At 58.3% G+C, this 18,682-nt stretch overlaps 1 protein-coding gene across 6 annotated transcripts in view; it reads right to left on the reverse strand.

Moving 5' to 3' along the window:
* Window positions 1-4,784: 4,784 nt before the first annotated feature.
* Window positions 4,785-18,682, reverse strand: part of WFS1 (wolframin ER transmembrane glycoprotein) — a 39,425-nt gene continuing 25,527 nt past the window's right edge. For all 6 annotated transcript variants that reach the window (XM_058546694.1, XM_058546690.1, XM_058546692.1 and 3 more), the window contains 4 exons: window positions 17,295-17,465; window positions 15,597-15,677; window positions 12,122-12,267; window positions 4,785-7,404 (listed from right to left, as the gene is read on the reverse strand). In XM_058546694.1, coding sequence (XP_058402677.1) covers window positions 5,596-7,404; window positions 12,122-12,267; window positions 15,597-15,677; window positions 17,295-17,465 — 2,207 coding nt within the window. In that variant the 3' untranslated portion in view covers window positions 4,785-5,595. The remainder of the gene's footprint in view (window positions 7,405-12,121; window positions 12,268-15,596; window positions 15,678-17,294; window positions 17,466-18,682) is intronic.

Genomic DNA, 18,682 nt, shown 5'->3' on the forward strand with positions numbered 1-18,682 from the left:
CTCGTCTGTCGGTTGTCACACTGTGGCAGCTGTGTGTTGCGATGTTGGAAGCTATGCCACCAGGATTTCAAATACCAGCAGGCTCACCCAGGTAGGTACCTGTCACCAGTGGGTGGAGAGGTTTCAGCGGAGCTTCCAGACTCAGACAGACTAGGAAGAAGGACCCGGCCACCCACTTCTGAAAAAATTGGCCCTGAGAACCCTGTGAATAGCAGTGGAGCATATACAGTGCCGGAAGGGGAGAGGATGGTGCAAAAAAGACCGGGCAGGGTTCCACTGTGCTGTCCACAGAGGCACTGGGAGTTGGAATCCACCGGAGGGCACTGACAACAAACAACAGGGTACAGATGCTTCCCTCCTCGCCTGTCAGTATTGCTACATATGTGCACTTCATCTTCAACTACACAGAAAGAACGAACTTGAAACCTTACATGCAGCTGGAGGAGACCACAGGCATAGGGGCCAGCGGGGTGGCTTGAATCCCCACTCCATCAATACTGACCTATGTGAGCTGGGCGAGAGCGCTGACCTCTCTGGGCCTATTTCATCTCTCTATGAGCTCCTGTGGCTGCTGTAACAAATCACCACAAACTTAGTGGCCTAAAACAATGCAAATTTATTGTCTTTCAGTTCTGGAGGTTGGAATCTGAAATGGGTCTCACTGGGCTAAAATCAAGGTCTCAGCAGCGCTGGTTCCTTCTGTGGGCTCCAGGGAGAATCCATTCCCTGCCTTTTCCAGTTTCTACAGGCACCTGCACTCCTTGGCTCCTGGCCCCTTCCTCCATCTTCAAAGCCAGCAGTGTGGCCTCTTTAATCTCTCTCTGACCCTCCTGCCTCTCTCTCATGAGGATCCTTGTGATTACACTGGGCCCGTGGAGAATCCAAAATAATCTCCCATCTCAAAATCCTTACCGTCACCCAGATGGGTGCAAAGTCCTTTTTGCCCTGTTTAGGGGATTAGGACATGGGCATCTTTGGGGCCATTATTCTGCCTATCACGTCTTCAGAATGGAAGTGTCTATCTTGCTATGGCTGCCATGATGATTAAAGGGGAAAGCGTATGTTAAGCACCAGCACACAGTAGGCACTCCACAAACACTGGTCAATTGGACAGAAGCATCGAAGGCGCTTGTGGTAGGTGATCGTTGCACTTTTCTTTACCTGCCATTACATCACTTTATGTATTGGCTGACGGTCCCTCTCCCCCAGGCAACATCACCCCCACCAGTGCAGGGACGGTTCTGTTCCCTGCTGCATCCCTTGTGCCTGAGAAGAGCGAAGCACACAGTAGGTGCTCAGTATTTGTTGAACCAATGAATATTAATTTTTTTCACCATGAATGAGAAGCACTGGTCACCAGGAGACTGCACCAGTCACAGTGCGCTCTCCTGGGGCTTCTTGATGAGATCATGATGGAATAGAGAGCTGGTGTTTAACTCTGACACCCAAACGTGCAGATCAGGAGTTGGGATGGGTAAAGGATTCTGTCGTAAGACAGCAGATTCGAGGAAGACAAGGTCCTGCTTTGTGGGCAACTTTGAAATAAGCAACTGAAGAAATTTGGGTTTTTGCCACCTGGGAGTATGGTTACATGATGTGGGATCAGGATATAGGAACGGAATTGAACAAACGGAAAAGCATCTGAATAAGTGAACACTGAGTAACTGGTCTCTAGCAGCATGTCCCGAGCAGGCAGGGCGGTCTTTCTGATACTGTTTTTCACCACCCCAGAGAAGGGTCACTGCCTGCTCCATGAAAGAATGCCCCTCTGGGGGACTCTAAAGAGGGGGTCTCACTGTGCTGCGTTGGAAACCGGCGCCAAACCCTCTCCAGGGGCCCAAGATGGCGCCACCCAACTGGGTCTTTCTTGAGCAGCTCAAACACTGCTATTGCTTCATGGGAGCATCAGGATACCACCCCCCCGCCCCGACACAGACCCTCCCTGGGGCTCCCACATCCCCGGAGATGAAGGCCCAGGGCCAAGAAGGTGCCCAGACATGGTAGGGACTGCCAGCTGCCCCTGCAGCCAGCGTGGGTCTTTCCTGGGAGGTCCGAGGGACAGCCCCTCTGTGCGGTGTTCTAAAGAGGGAATTTAAGATCCGGGAAAAGGGTGATTTCTTCATGGCCTGATAACAAGAACAAGCTTTGGTTCCCATCCCAGCTCTGTCACCTCTTAGCCATGTGACTTTGGGCCAGTCCACACAATATGAACATGAACTTTTAAGAATTCTGTCAAAGGTGGGGGGGGAGGCCTGGCACCTGGTTGCGAGGACGGAATGACCTCACGTAAACAAAGGACCAGACTCACAGCAGAGCTCTAAAATCTGAATCTCTTTCTCCTCGCAGAGGGTGGGGTCAGCTCCTGGAAGCAGGAGCCTTTGCCCCCCACAGTCTGACCTCCGCAGATCCCTCCATGTGTCTAACACCTGGTCGTGGGCCCACAGGCAGCAGCCTGTTTATCAACAGGAAGGGAGGATGGCGAGCACGTCATGGAGCCTCGGGACCACAAGGCCAAGGGCATTCTGATGTTTACGGCTTCATGGAAGCTGTCCAAAGAGGCAGCCTCCAGAACTAAAGGGCTGTAGCTGCCAAGTTTGCTGGGAAGGGGGGACAGCCTTTCATGGTCTTTCTTACTGGGGCCCTGGCTTCGGAGCCAGGAGGGGCTCCCAGCTGCCTGCACGACACAGACCCAGTTCCAATGTGGCCTTTGGACCTTAGGCTCTATCCTCTGGAACCCCAGCATCCCGGGACATGCCTGAGGCCTGCCAGGGTGCCCTGAATGTTGCTCGTCTTCCTCTGACCTCGCAGATCCAGTTCCTCCCCTTGCTATCAAGATGGGACAAACCCCACATCCTCCCCAAGCCTTCCTCACCCCATCTCCTACCACGGGCTGGAAGTTCCTCCCTCTCTGGGCTCCCACACTGCCGACTCTGAATCAGGGCCACTCACGTCTGACTTGTGTGATTTCCCTGAGGGCGGGACCCGGGTTTGACTCAAACGGTGGAATTACAGTGTCTGCTCAGCATCACAGTGCGATAAATATTTGTGCAAGGGTGGCAACGAAACCATCCAAGGCTCATTAGTTAAGTTAAATAAGGGATGTTTTAGATAGTAGTCATAGGTACGGGCCAAGCTTTTCTGGACATGTCGTTGTGGGGAATTAACCCGCAATGCAGGGAGGGAGGCGGGACTGTGCGTCCTGGGGTTGGGGGCGGGGTGCAGACAGAAAGCATCAACAGACCCCAGCCCCTCTGCTTGGATTAAGCCACTCCGATCAGCAACGACCTAAACATGGTTATTTTCACAAAGTTTAAGTTTTTAAAAAGCTAGAAGGGACAGTTCATCTGGTGAGGGATAGTCTAAAGGTTCTTAGTTGGTTCTCAAATTCCATGAATGTTTCTCCCTTTAAAAAATTCATAAACGTTTACTGAGCATTTCCTAGTGCCTGACACTATTCTAACCACCGTGCAAGAAAACTACCTGGTTAATCCTAAAAACAACCCTTGAGGCAGGTCCCGTTATATCCCCAGTTTACAGAAGAGGAAATCGAGGCCCGGAAACCATGAACTTGCCCGAGGTCATACAGGTGGGAAGGACCAGAAGGGGGTTCAAACTAGGCGGCTGGCCTCCTGTTCTCACCTACTGTGTGTGTTCCACTTGAACTTACAGATAGCACTTTCCTTCCCTTTAGATTGGAGTGCTGGACATTTAGTTTCTCAAAAAGGGTTTCATTGCTAACAAGCTTTAGAAACCACTGGCCCAGCCCAGACTTTCCATTTGACAGATCGGGACCCTGAGGCCCAGGAACAGGGGCTGAACACCTCCTGGTCACACAGGGGCTTGTGATAGAGGCAGAAAGAGAACCTGGAGCCAACACCCAGTCTGGGGCAACCCTCACGAGGCCACACCACCCCATGCTCCAAGGAGGCGGCTCTGCTGGGGTGCCGAGGAGCAGTGTGGTGTCCCAGGGGACAGGCAGATCTCAGTCCAGTCCTGGCTCTGCTGCTCATATGGGGTGTGACCTCCTCCCTGAACCTCGGTTTTGTCTTCTGTGGGTCGGGGTTGTCACGCAGGGTGAGGATTGGAATGAGGTCATCTGTGCCCCCTCGGAACGCGCCAGCGCCCCCTCCCCCCCGCCACCGGACAATCAGTGGTGAGTCAGGGAGGCAAAGCCAGAACCATGAACGCGTTTCGTGGCCTCACAAATCTGCGGAATCTGAGAGGGGCCTGGGGTGGGGGTGGGGAGGTGCCAGCTTTGTCCTCAATGTCAGAGAAGAAACCAAAGACCTGAGGGACTCAGCCGGACACACATCCCCATCCCAGGGGGATCTAAGTTTGCTGAGGGACCTGCTCTAGCACCTCCTAAATGGCTCAAGTTCTGATTATAATTCTATGGACTGATCACGGTCCACCACTGAATACGGGATTTGGTTTCACAAACACTGCCGAACGGGGCCAGCTGTGAACCGTGAATACCTACGTGTGCGCTACCCTGGCAGTGGTTTGAGTGTCACAAACAACGGTGACCACGCGTGCTTTTCACCCCGTAGACCTGAGTGGACAGTGGGGAGGTCGCGGCCGACACTGTCGTGGCCCCCGGCCTAGAGGTGGCGCCGGGGTCTGCTCACTGGCAGGCAGGTTGTCAATGAGCAGGAAGGTGAGTTCTGCCCTTTGTGACTCCAACTGCACTTGTGGGTAATCCAGTGCAAGTGTGGATGCCTGCTAATTCTCATGCTCACACAAGGCAAGACCTCTCTTAAATAAAGAAAAGAGGAAAACGGCAGTAGATTTCATCAAGGGCTTTTATTTTGGCTGCTTTAAGACCTTGGCTTTCCCCTCTCCGGGACTGAACACAGCCAAGCCTTTCCAAGCAATCACTGGGAAGGGTCGCCCCAGGTTCTTCTATTTCCTCGTCCCGGTGGATTCAGGCGAGACCCTCAGACCCACCCACTGCTCACTAGACAGGAGAGCCGGGAGGCAGGCTGCGGGCCCCAGGGCTCAGCACGGACACACTGTGCCCGAAGCTGCCACTTCTCTGGCCTCCAACGGATGCCACCAGGCGGGGCCCTGACCACATGACAGAGCTCAGCACTTTGCACAGCCCCCGGGATCCACAAACAGCTGTCAAGGCTTAGCAGCAACCAGATAAATAAGTGCTCTCCTGGAGTTTACACACCAGCACATTTGGTTCTTTCAAAAACAAATCCAATACCAAGGTAAATACGGGGCATGGGTGCTCGGAGGGGCGGGGGAAGGAGGGAGAACATCATCTGTAAAGTGCTTTTCAGGACACAGGAATCCTAGTCTAGCCTGGCGCCAGCTCCGCTCTGAAAGGTCGGGATGGGGGGACAAGACTGTGCATGCAATTTCCAGCGACGCTGGCATTCAAAGTGGACAGAGCTAAAGCAGTCAGCACATTCAGGGAAGTGTGAGCAGATTACACACAGACAGAGGTCTCTGAAGCCCTGCGTTTGCACACGGGAGCACGCACACACATGCACACTCAGGGTTAGTGTTGTGCTGTCTGGTGGGGCGGCCACACGGGAAAGGCCACGCAGCGACACATGCCCACACCGCCCCCAGGCGGGGCCGCGGTCAGGCCGCCGACAGGAACGGGAAGAAGAAGAAGTCGAAGGCGAACTTCACGGCGCCGTGCACCGTGCTGCGCCAGTCGTGCTCGACCTTCACGTGCCGCCTGGCCAGCGAGAGCTCGGCCATGCAGTTGAGGCAGCTGATGGCCTTGAGCTCGAAGACAGGCCACTTGCTGCCCAGGCGGCCCTCGAGGATGGTGCTGAACTCGACGAGGCTGCCCTGGCGGAGGTGCAGTAGCACGTCCTTGAACTCGCTGCTGGCCCGCAGCACGATGTCCTTGGTGACATCGTCCTCCTCCGGGCTGCGGGGGCCGTCGGCGCCTCTGTAGGGCATGCCCACCGTGAGCTCGAACTTGTACCGGCCGAACTTCTTGATGTGGCAGGGGTGCTTGGCCAGCGGCTTGAGGCGGCAGAGCTCCTCCTCGGCCGTGGAGACGTTGCCGGGGCTGCAGGAGGGGTAGGCTTCGCCGTAGAGGCAGCGCATCCAGTCGCCGATGAAGAACGGGAGCATGTTGACGGCCGACTCGGCGCTGTTGTCGATCTCCGTCACCCGGACGTACTTGAAGCGGCCCGTCCACGTGACCCTGTGGCCCTCCAGGTGGCTGCACAGGATCTGGGTGCGTGCCATGTTGGTCTCCTTCCAGGCCCGTGGCCCGCACAGGAAACCGTACTGCTGCCACGTCAGCGTGGAGTTGTAGACCTTCATGCCCTCTGACCGGTACACGCAGAACCAGCAGAAGAGCACGATGGCCGTGATCCACACCAGGATGAGCTTGACAAGGGAGCTCCGCGTCAGGGACTTGACCAGCTCCACCACAGAGAAGTGGGTCTTGGTCCACCAGCGGAACAGCAGGGGGATGCTACAGACCACCATGGTGACCGCAATCTTGGTGAGCTCCAGGGACACGAACCAGCGGGCAAACTGCACCACGCCCATCAGCGCCAGGCCGGCCACCAGGATCGGGAGAGCGAAGAGGAAGAGGAAATAGCCAATGGACGCGCGGACCAGCCCCAGGCCGGTGGACTGGAGCAGGATGACCACGGAGAGCTCACACCACATGAAGCAGACCAGGTAGGGGACCAGGTAGCAGTAGGTGCCCTTGAAATGCCTCAGCTGGGCCATGCGGAGGAAGAGATAGAGCAGGTAGACGTAGAGCAGGCAGGGGACGCTGACGTTGAGGACGACGAAGTGGCCGAGGGGCACGGTGAAGAAGGTCTGGCCCAGGAGCTTCAGGTAGCCCCAGTCCAAGGGCACGGTGGGCAGGAGGGAGAGCAGGCCGGCGGCCACCTCGGTCACCAGGGCCCTCCGGGTGTAGGGCTCGGCAGACGTGCTCAGGCTCGTGTAGCTGGTGACGGTGAAGAAGACGCACACCACGGCCAGCTCCGAGCAGGGGATGCAGTCCTTGCTGGCGATGGGGAAGGAGAAGATGACAAAGACAACGGACAGCAGGAAGTGGACGTAGGGCTGCAGGTGGTTCCAGCCGAAGTTCACCTCGGCCTGCGCCACGTCCAGGGTGGGCTCGAAGCGCAGCAGCAGGCCCGTGAGGGTGCGGAAGCTCTCCCAGGCCTTCCCGTCCTGGAAGACCTTGAGGGTGCAGATCACCATGGAGACGAAGGACAGGTAGAAGACAACCAGGGGGACGAACAAGGCAAAGAAGTCGATGGTCAGGTTGCTGATGATGAAGAAGACGACGAGGGCGTTGATGTGGTGGGTGGGGATGACGGTGGACAGCCAGTGCATGCCCGCCCGCGAGGCCACGTCGATCAGGTACTCTTTGATTTCCATGATGGCGTGCAAGGGGTACTTGACCACCTGGGGGTGGAGACGAAGACGGGCACTGGACAAACGCCGGGACAGCAGCCCCGCTCGCTGTCATCTCATCACCCTGTCAGCCACCCTAACTCACTCCAGGCACAGTGATAACTCACCCCTGCCGTTTTCCCACCCCTGGGCCTTTTGTCCAAGCGGATCCTTGCACACGTAGCCCCTCTCCGTGTTTCCACCCTTCCCTTGATTCCACCCAATCCTGCAGGTCCCGGCCCCACCTCTTCTGGGACCCTGGCATCTGTTCCCGACTCCCAGCCTTCTGCCAGGGTTTCCAGACTCACGCCTGCTAGTGTCCCCGGCAAGACCTCAAGCACCTGGAGGAACCCAGCCGGCTCCCCTCTGCCCTCCCCACGGGGCCTCATGCTTGTAGAGACGACAGAGCCCTGGGCTGCTGGGGTGGGAGCCGGGCTTGTGTCTCAGCTCCCCCTGCAGCGAATATGTCACCTCCCGAGCCTCGGCTCCCCATCCACTAAGGAGAAGAGGACCCGTCAGTCTACAGCCCACGAGGGGCTCTGCAGGGCTAGCAGACACGAAGAGTCCCAGCAGTGGCAGTGGAGTTGGGACTCCAGAAAAGAGAGCGTGGTACAAACAGGAATAGCAGCGGCTCGGCACGGCTCCACCGACCAGAGATGATTCAACTGTGACGGGCCAGAGGAGACGTCTCCGCTAGCGGCAGGAGACCCCGAGCACCAGCTGCCTGCCACCACCCACCCCCATGCGTGCACGCACGCCACACGCACACACACCATACTGCTTACAACAGACACACGACCCCACGCGGCCACGTTCAAAGGCAGCCCCCCGTCCCTGCCTTGGGTCCCACTCCCCCAGTCTGCACCCAATGCAAAAGGCAGCAGTAACCCTTGGCCTTTACACAGCAAAGAGGAATGAAGGGCTGTGGGGGAGATTCTGCCATCCAGGGCAGACCCCCACACCCTGCCTGGTTTTCTGTACAGAACTCACAGAGGCTCTCAGCCCCGCCAGGGCTCGGGGTAGACGGGAGAGAGGCTGGAGGAGCGAAAAGAGAAAGTGGCCGTGGAGGGGCCGGTCCTCACACAGTGCGGTGTGGAGGAGGGCGGGGGTCTGGGCGTGTCCAGAGGGTCAAGGGCCTAGACTAGACCACGCCAGGGAGTGGGTCCTCAGGGCAACTGCCCATGCGTGGGGGCAGGAAGGCCCAGCTACGGCCCAGAGCCCGTCCGAGGGGCTAGTGATGGGAGCAGCCATCGGCACCCAGGGGAGGTGGGCAGCACTAGCCTCGCCCATGCCCTCGGGACAGGCTCTCTCCGAGGGCCGAGAAGACTGGCCCAGGAAGAGGGATCCTGGGTGAGCATAACCGAGTGACAACTCCAGGATGTGGCCATCATCTGCCCAAGAGCCCAGGCTGTCCACTCAAGATGATCAGAACGCCTGGAAGCAACCGGAACATGGAGTTTTCCACAGATGAGAGCGATGGGGCTCGTAAAGGAAACTGAAATGTTTAAGAACGTGTGTACGTGCACGCATGTCTACATATACACGCATGCACGTTAAGTATGAAGATTCCCCATATGTCTGTGATGGTCCACTTAATCTCCGTATTATAACAAACAAGAAAATGAACAAACGAATAAACCAGCTGGGGGCTGCCCCCCCTCCTGCTGCCAGCTTGCCAGAGAGCAAACAAGTGCCTGTGAAAACGAACTTGCTCCAGGCTTCCTCTGGGAGGGGCCCCCTCAGCACAGAGCCGGAGCAGCCGGCTAAAATCAACGGCCCCGGAATGAGTCCCTGCGTGCGTCAGCCGCGGCCTGCTCAGCTCATGACCGTGGAGGTGGACAGACCAAAGGCGCCCCCAGAACTGCTACTGCTCACCATCATCCTCTCTGAGTGAAACCACACCAGGCGGCCTTGGGGAGCCGGCCCAGAGGTGCCTAAGTAGCTGGTACCTTATTAATCTGAAATTCTGTCCTAATTCTCAAAAACACTCATACTTTTTTTTTTTTTGCCCAAGAGGCCACACAATCATGTGATTGAGAGGACGTTTAAAAAGACAATGAAGCTTCTAGAACATGATGTCTAATGGTGTCTGGCCCCTGCCGCACACGGAGGCTCCTGGGCCACTATGACCAGGGAGTTCTCTCCTTTTAAGCTCCCAACTCTGCCCTCTGTAGCTTCCACCCAAGTCCTACCTCTTGGGGCCTCACTGAATTGTGAGATTAAAAACCTTTTCTGTAGAGAAAGTCTAAACAAATTAAAATGAACTCTTCTTTGAGCAGGAAAAAAAAAAAGGGAAATTAAGAAAAAAATGAGTAAGGAGTCAGTTCCATGAAAGGCCAGTAAGGAGCGCTCTGGCCAGGTCTGAGGTTATCAGCTGTTCCTCTGACACGGAAAACCAAGAAAACAGAATGTTACAACCCGGGCAGCTGGCCAAGGGCCCCATTAACTAACCAGGGTGAGGCAAGTCAGTCTAAACCAGATTGTGCTCAAATGTGAGTGAAAGCTTTCACGTGTTGGACTTTCCAATAATTTAAGGTAAAAACCATTAGAATTTTAAAATATTACTAAATTTACTTTGAAGAGGGTTTCATTTGTCATGAAAGGCTGGAGAAGTGCCTGCAGTCTGGAACATTCCCGTGGGAGTCAGTTTGCCCACGAAGAAGCGCCTGTCATTTCTCTCTTGGGGTGCGGACGGCCCCCCACAGCACGTGTCCTCGCTCTTGCTCCGAAAGGCTATTAAAAGCTGGAACAGCTTCCAGCGTCAGGAGACGCCTGCTATGATTCATTCTCTCTCTTTTGCAAAAGACTTTTAATGAGACAAATTGTAAAGGAATCAAGTGCTCTGACGGTTTCAAAAACTGAAAGAAAACACACAGCCTTGTGTATTTCTTGTCAGGACACTTGAAATCTCTTTCCCAAGAAGGACCCTCTGATACTGCACAGCACTGAGCTGACCGCCCCTGAGCAGGGTGACATAATCTGCTGTCCCAACCAGGCTGCGTCTGAAAGGAGGCACTGTTAGCGAAGACGCTGGGCCAGGCCACCTGGCCCACGGGTCTTCTCCAACTGACCTTTCACCCTTGACCCTCACTGGCATTTGGGGAGCACCTCCTCTTTGCCAAGAACCACGGCCAGTGGCCCCCTTCCTTCTCTCACGTTAATGAGCAAACTGACGCATCTACCCGTGAGCGCGGAGCCCAGGCCCGCCTCCTCGGGGACCTTTCTGTACCACCTGTCCCCAGAGGGAGACCGAGGCTTTCATCGTGGTGTCGCCCTGGGGGACTCTGCAGCCCTGGCGCCACCCTGGGACTCACCCGGCCCTCCCTGCAGCAGGTCCTGCAGCACTGTTTTCTGTCTGCCTCCCTACCCGAGGGCGGCCTGGTCTGAGCCTCCACTGGGCTCCCAGCACAGTGCTCACGCTGGGCTGTCTCCGGCATGGGGAGTCCTGAGCAGACTTCCTGTCTCCCACTCCCCACTGCGGCTGAGCCGTTGCCGCCCCGACCCTGACTCAGCCCATCTACCACACTGACGGGGTCCAAACACGCCCCCGGTCAGCTGAGAACACCCAGAACCCAAAAGGAGTCTCGGCTGACGAGCGCCCCGGGCTATGACAATTCATCACAGGCCCGCAGAGCTGGCCTTGGCCCCAGGGCCACACGTGCTGACGGACCTGTCTAGGTCGCATGCTCTGCAAAGTAAGATATGGACCCAACTCATTCAACCCGGGGAACAGGACTGGGGGTAATTCTGTAAGAAGACAGCATGACCACACTGTATGTCTGCACAGAGTAAGTCAACCACATGGCCAAAGCAAGAAAACTGTCACACCAGGGGCACAATCTGCCACCACTGGCTTTCTGTATGCTCCTCACTTGTTCCTGGCTGACGGCAGGAGCAAGAACGTGCTTGCTTCTCTCAGGTCAGCCCGCTGTCACCTCCTCACCACCCTGTCCACACCACGCCCGTGGCCACCTCCTCACCACCCTGTCCACACCACGCCCGCCGTCACCTCCTCACCACCCTGTCCACACCACGCCTGCGGCCACCTCCTCACCACCCTGTCCACACCACGCCCGCCGTCACCTCCTCACCACCCTGTCCACACCACGCCCGCGGCCACCTTCTCACCACCCTGTCCACACCACGCCCGCCGTCACCTCCTCACCACCCTGTCCACACCACGCCCGCCGTCACCTCACCACTCTATCCACACTACGCCCACCTCGCTCCTCGACCTCGCAGATCCGGATGGACAGGCACCACTGCGGGATCTCCTGGTCTCCTGAACTAGCACTTTGTTTTCTGGGGAAGGCATCTTCAAGGAACTGACCTCCACTCTGTGCCGTAAATGGTAATTTTTCAAAATGACCAAGTCTAAACGAAAGTCGGACTCCAGTCCACGCAGCCTGCTCCCACACAGCGTCTTACATAGACAGACAGAAGGATGCCTGTGCTCGTCCATCGCCCGCTGAGCACGCCAGCCCGACTGCTCCCTTGGTTTCAGAGCCTGAGTGTGTGTGAAAGGCCTCCCTTCATGGGGACACATCCTTACAGTTACAGGGAGTGTCCTTGCAGGACAGGCCTCCCCAGAGACGGAGTCCCAGAAGGTCCTGTGTTGGGCGAGGACCTTCCCACAACAGCTTCCGGGGAAGCGCCAGGTGCGTGGAAGGGCAGGAGGGTGCGCCCCGGGGGCGAGGACCCTCCCGTCGGGGTCTCCAGCCCCGCTCACCTTCAGGTGCAGGGGCAGGTCCTCGGGGCTCTTCCCCGCCAGCTCGTCATCCTCGTCGTCCTGCAGGAACAGGTTGGTGGGGATGATGCCCTTGGCGTACTTCTTAGTGATCTCCACAAAGTCGTCCAGTGCGATGTAGTTCTTGGCTGAAGCACAAGAGAATGGCCCTGTGTCCACCCGAACTGCAAGCACACTGTCCCCCCGCGTGGACAAGCAAGGCAGGGGACAGCGGCTGGGGCCAGGCTGGGAGAGGAGCTGAGTGAGCTGCGGAGCAAACGCCTTTCCCTCCTGGACAGACAGGCAAGGACCTGGCCGGTGGGGCTGCTGACCAGCCACCTCCACCCTGCCTCCTCGCCGTGTGACATGCTGCTCCTCCCCCGAAGTGTCTCTCTCCTCCGCTCTTCAAGCCCAGCTCAAATGCCAGCCCTCCAGCCACCTTCTCTCACTTAGCTCTGGCTTCTCACAGCACCGGGACAGGTGCCCTGCAGCCCAGACACCCTCCATCCCCTCCATCCAACACGCTGGGCACTTTCCTTAGCGCTGGGAAATGCTTGGGATGCTGCACAAACAACCCCGTGTGTGCCCGAGTCTGGGCTCCCCGTCTAGTGGGGGAGTCACACTAAATAAGGCTGGCTGCTGGCTGTGGGCTGCGTCCACGTTGGCAGCTCTCTTCCGGGCAGCAGAGGGGGCTGCCGGGGAGGCTGGGGGGAATGAACACAAGCGATCTCGCCCGTGACCAGGCCACCGGATGCAGGCTGGCCCTGCCACGTCTGCCGTTCACTAGGTATTTCTGAGGCATCCTGTCGGGGGGCTGTGTTCTGGGTGCTGGAGACACAACGAGCTGATCAGGGAAGACAGCAAACACCAGCGATAACAACAAACAGTGTATGAACGCAGCGAGCACCAGGGGAGACGGCAGGGCGGAGAAGCAGACGCTCGTTAACCTTGGCGGGGACAAGGAGGGAACGGGAGCCAGGCGGGGGGCCCGTGGGCCCCTGAAGGATGCCAGCTTCTGCCTGAGGGAGAGGGCACTCAGGAGGGCCTTGGTGGGAGGGTGTGATCTGACCTGGACTGAGGGGCCCTCAGGGGCCGCCGAGAATAAACTGCAGGGAAAGGGTGCAGCACAGAGACCTGTCAGGCCGTGGCCTCTGGGATCACCCTAAGGGCAAGGGAAAGCCACTGGAGATCTGTGAGCAGGCAAGTGAGAAGGACGGACTAGGCCTGGGCAAGAGAGAAGAGATGACCAGTTAGGAGTGTGGCGGGAACCCCAGGAGGAGGTGGCAGGACCGGATCTGGATGGTGGCTGTTGGGGGTGGAGCATGGAGAGCTGATGGGATCTCCTAACAGAGCAGGTGTGGGTCACACAGAGCAAGAAACAGGAGTCAAGGAGAGCACCCTGGAAGCGGTGGCCACCACGAGGACGGGGCGGCCAGGGGAGGGCTGTGCTGGGGTGGATACACGAGGTCTGAGCTGACCACGAGACAACCAGGAGAGAAGATGTGGAGTGGGGGCTGGACGCACGGGGCTGAGTGGCCTGGTGGGGGCGGGACATTTGGGGGTCATGGATGGCATGTGACACCACGAGACTGGCCACTGAAGCAGTGAGTATGGGCACAGCAGGAGTGTGGGGGCAGCTCCAACGTCCCGAGGGCTGGGAGACAGGAAAACCGTGTCAGGACGCTCAGAAAGAGTGGCCAGGGCAGCAGCAAGGACACCGCGAGGGCGGGGCCTGGAGGGTGGACGGAGGGTGGGAGTGAGGAGGAAGAGCGGCCACCTCCGTCCACGCTGCCGACGGACTCCCTGGGACAAGGACAGAGAACCGACCTAGAAGTAGGGTCACCAGGGACCCGGACGAGAGCCACTCTGGCGGGACGACAAGGGGAGAGGATGCCCCTTTCTACGAGTTTCCTTGGAAAGGGGAACAGAGAAACAGGGACAGCTGATGGGAATGTGGGGTCCAGAGACAGTTTCATCCTTTTTGCTGACGTGGGGGAAATAAGCACATGTTTGTAAACAGCTGAGAATGTTCCAGTGGAGAGGGGAGAAGCTGATGGGGAGGGGCAAACGCTGGGGCGACGTCCTCGAGGGGCGAGGGGAGGGCTGAGCCGGCAGGGAGGGCTAGGCTGGGCCCCATGGACAGGACGGTCCACACCCACACAGAGGCCTGGGACCCGGTCTGTCTGAGCCAGGGCGTGAGGTTTTCCCATGTGGCCCCATGACCTCCTGACAGTTGCTCGGTCCACAGGAAGGCTCTGCGGAGGTTAACCCTAAAATCCCCAGGAGGAGCAGGCCTGGCCCGACACTGACCTCAGCTCCGGCCGCCACCTCATCCCAGGAGCAACTACGACCTCGCCCACTGCTGCTCAGGACACCTCAGCCCAAGTGCACCCAGACCCCCGGCACCTCCGGGCCTAAAACTATTCAAAAGCCGCTCGTTGCTTGGGTTTCCATCTGTCACAGATTTCTCTCCGTTTCAGTGAGACGCGCTGCCTTGCCTCCCCAAACGGAGCAGGAACGCAGCCCGGGGAGCCCCACCTGCCGCGGCCTCGGGAAAGCCACTCAGACTCACGATTGCATCGTCCCCAGAGTCCCAACGACCCTTCCTGACAGACTCCTCACCAGCCCAGCTGGAAGGGGGGATGTGCACCCCACTCTGTACGATGCCCACCCCCCCCCACTGCCACAGAAGCTCTTAGCTCTGGCAGGGTCCTTCAGCCCTCTAAATCTGACATCACTGTGCAGAAGGGGAAACCGAGACCAGAGAGGAAACCAGACCTGTGCGAGGTCACGTGCAGAGGGGTGGCAGAGCAGGGGGAGGCCCGGGTCTCGTGTTAGTGCTGAGCAGTCCCCAGGTCCTCCCACCTGTGTCTCCTCCAGGATGGGTGCCCGGGACACAAAGACCAAGAGCCCACAGGCTGGGCGGCTGCACACGGAGGATTTGAAGGTCTCTTCTAATCGGATGTCCCAAAGGCACCCCAGCTCCGTGCGCCCCAAGCCCCCATCCCTCCCGCTGCATGCTATGCTCTACACTCCCTACCTTCCCGCGGCCCATGCTGGGGCACAGCCCCCACGCTCCCTGCGGCGAGGGTCCCCTCCGGGCCTTTGCTCGCGCAGTTCCCTCCGCCTGGAGTGCCGTCCCGTTGTCCTGCACGGGCTAACGCCCTCCTTGCCCCTGCTGACTCGCTCAGGCACCCCAACGCGCCCACCTCCCAGCCCACTTCTCCATCCTGCAGGGACCGTCCTGCATCTGTCCTCCCTCCAGCGCCTGGGCTCCCGGTGGGCAGGGTCCAGATCCTGCGCCCAGGACACTGACGCCCAAAAAGACAGCTCCAAACGGCCTGGACTGAAAATCCAGCTGGCCTCTGAGAGCCTGGGGCCTGGACTCTGCAGAAAGGGGCGGGCGCAGTGCCCGGGATGGCGGGCGGGGCAGCACGGCCGAAGGCAGCCTGGGCGCAGGACTGACGGCCGTACTCACCTTCGCTGCTGACCAAGCGCTCCAGCACTCGCCTCTGCTTCTGCAGGGACTTGGGGACGGGGCCTGGCTGTGCCCCTCCATCTGCAGGGGACAGAGCGAACTGAGAATCAGGGCAGGCTGACTGTCCCCTCATGCCCTGCAGCCCTCCAGAAACCGGCCCGTGTACTCCTGTGGCATCCCCGAGCTCTAGGGACTACAGGGCCGGGGCCTCATGTAGCCCTTGGTGCAAGGGCCAAGTGCATGGGCCACTGCCCTGGGCAGCCACTTCTCGGCCTCCACTCCCTCGGGTGACTCAGCGCCCTGCAGGGCACTCCCATGCCACTGGGCATAGCCTGTCCCCCCTGTGGATGCAGTCGGAGCACTGGACACACAGTGCTCTCTGGTCAGCATAACCTGTCCCCAGACACCTTTGCTGGCGTTGTCCCTTGGTGTGCTTTTCCCCTGGGATAGACTGAGCTCCCCAGGGCCAAGGCCAGGCCTTCCCCTGTACCCCGGCCCTGGTGCAGGGAGAGGCTCCACACGCACCTGTTCAGTGAATGAACACCAAGCCAGGACTGAAATGTTCCGCCTTTTCATCAACACCCACCCATCCACCGCACCCCCATCCAGCAGGCGTTTCCCAAGCTCCTCCCACGGGCCAGGCACTGAGGCGTGCCTTTGCAGGCGCAGGCCAGGCAGGAGCCAAGGGCCACGGGAGCCCGGGCGAGCTGGAGCTGGCCCAGTGGTGGTGGTTGAGGGGGCATCAGGAGAGGCCTGGCTGTGGCACTGAGGCGTCTCTGGGGCTCTACACAGGGTGCCCGGAGCCTCTCACGTCAAGCACACCTCTTGGCGAGGGCACTGCCACCCAAGCCCCAGGCCTCACAGCCACCTCTGCTCGTCCCCAGCACCTGGCCTCCTACCCCGGCCAGGAGAGCAGGCGGGTCACCGGGGTCAAGTCAGACCAAAGTCCTGCCCCCAAGACCCCAGGAGGAGGGGCAGAAGTGTCTGTCTCTGATGCTGTCAGCCCTGGCTGGATCTGCCCCCGAGGGTAGGAGAGGCTGGGGGAGCCCCGGGCAGAAATCCACTTTCTGAACAGCTGGAGGCAGGAGGAAGAGTCAGGTGGGCCTGGGGAAACGCAGAGGCCACACCCAGGCAGGGACGCCGGCTCTCCCGCCCAGTTTGTCCATCCGGCTGGCTGCCCGTGCTCTTTTGGGAAAGCTGGGTTAGATGAAGGCAGGAGAGGCCTAGGGAGGCTGGGAATGAGGACCATGGAGAGGCTATCGGAGCCACAACAGGCTGGTGCCCCTGCAGCCTTGGGGACCCGGGTCCCTGCCCACATCTGTCACACCCCCACTCTCCGTTCCCTCAGGAGGAGCTGGACACCCTTAGAACGACCAGGTCTGGGCAGGAGGGGGAGGGAACCCCAAGGGGTAGAGCGAGTGAAGGTGGAAGCAAAGCAGGAAGGGCCTGCTGGGCACCCAGACCGCGCGCTGAACCCAGAGCTCAGGGTGTGGCTTAGCAAGGACCCCATGAACAGGAGGAAGCCCCAGACGCCCCAGGAAAGACCTTCCCTAGGCCTTGGAGGAGACATGAGGCCCCCACAAGAAGTCCCTGGGAGCCCCCAGTTAGGCTCCCAAAGTCCCCACAGGGCTTCCAGAGGGAAGCCCCCAGAATTCCAACAGAAAAGCCCCTGAGGTCACCACGGGAAGGCTCGCGTACCGTGCTCATTGACCTGACCGACATTCTCCAGCAGCTCCGACACGGCCACTTGCTTCTTCTTCTTGGGGTTGAGCTTCCAGTACATGACCAGGGCCGCCTTGCGCACGGCCCGCTCCAGGTCGGTCTCGGAGGAGAGCTGCTTCACCTCCTGCTCATTCTCGGAAGTGATGCCTGAGAGACAGGAGGCATTAGAGGCTTTGTCCTGCCCGCCTGGAAGCCTCAGTGACACTCCGAGCCCTGGCCAGCTCTACCTGAAGGGGCCTGGGAAGGGACTCACGTGAGAGGCCCTGGGTTACCAGGGCAGAAACGAACATTTGACCAAAAAGGACATCTGGCCAAAGTTCCTGCTGGTGCCCACTATGCAGGTCAGGGGCTCGGCCTGGACTTTCAGCAGACACTCACCAAGTGACCACTGTGGGCAGGCACTGTGCAAGGCCTTCCGATCCTCCTGGTTTGCTCCCTTCTCCCATTTTATCTTCAGAAGGACCCTCCAGAGTAGGTACTGCTATCCTCATTTTACAGGTGGAGAAACTGAGGCACACAGGCGTGTCCTGGCTTGCCCAAGGCCACGGAGTCAGAAAGACTCAGACCCAGTCTCGAACCCAGGTCGGACTCACTGCACAGTTACTGTCCACAGTGCCTCACAGGCGCTGGCCTCTCCCAAGGCATCCGGGAGAGCTGTGCTCCCGCACAGACGGCCCTTTCCGAGGAAGACAGACTCGCCCACAGAGAGAGACAGGGCACAGATTTCACAGGCCGGTCAGTGGCCGCCTTTCTCCTTCATTCCAACTGCCAGGGACATCAGCATGCCCCTCCCAAAGGGCAGTACGACTTGGGATGGAGGGTTGGGTTTTTCTCCTTTTAAACATTTTCCACCAGAGCACACATTTCCTTTATGATCAGGAAGCACTCAATGTGAGAATGTGGGGGGTGGGGTATGTGAGGCCCGGCCCAGCCCCCTCCCTCACACGGCCTCCAGTCCCGGGTCCTGACTTGGCTTCCTCATGGCCTCTGGGAACCACCAGCTCCAACAAGTGGGCCACAGTGACTCATCCAGCCAGCGCAAGGGGAGGTTCTGTCTGCTCCAGAAAGGGGAGGTTGGGTGGGTGAGAAATTCTGGCTAATAGAATACTCCCGGTCCATGTTTTCAAAGGTACCAGTCCAATTTCCAAAGAAAGCAGATTCTATATAATAAATGTAACTCTTAAAAACATTTGAAACAAAACCAGAAGGAAATACATTCAACTAGGAACTGCTTCTCTCTGGGATTCAAGGTCATGGGTAATTTGTATCTTTATGTTTTCTATGTATTCCAAGTTTTCTACGATAAACATAAACACTTTTATTATCTGGAAAAAAAATGTCATTTAAAAAATCCCCTTATGATA

Source organism: Diceros bicornis, chromosome 8 (assembly GCF_020826845.1).
Source record: "Diceros bicornis minor isolate mBicDic1 chromosome 8, mDicBic1.mat.cur, whole genome shotgun sequence".
Lineage (NCBI taxonomy): Eukaryota > Metazoa > Chordata > Mammalia > Perissodactyla > Rhinocerotidae > Diceros > Diceros bicornis.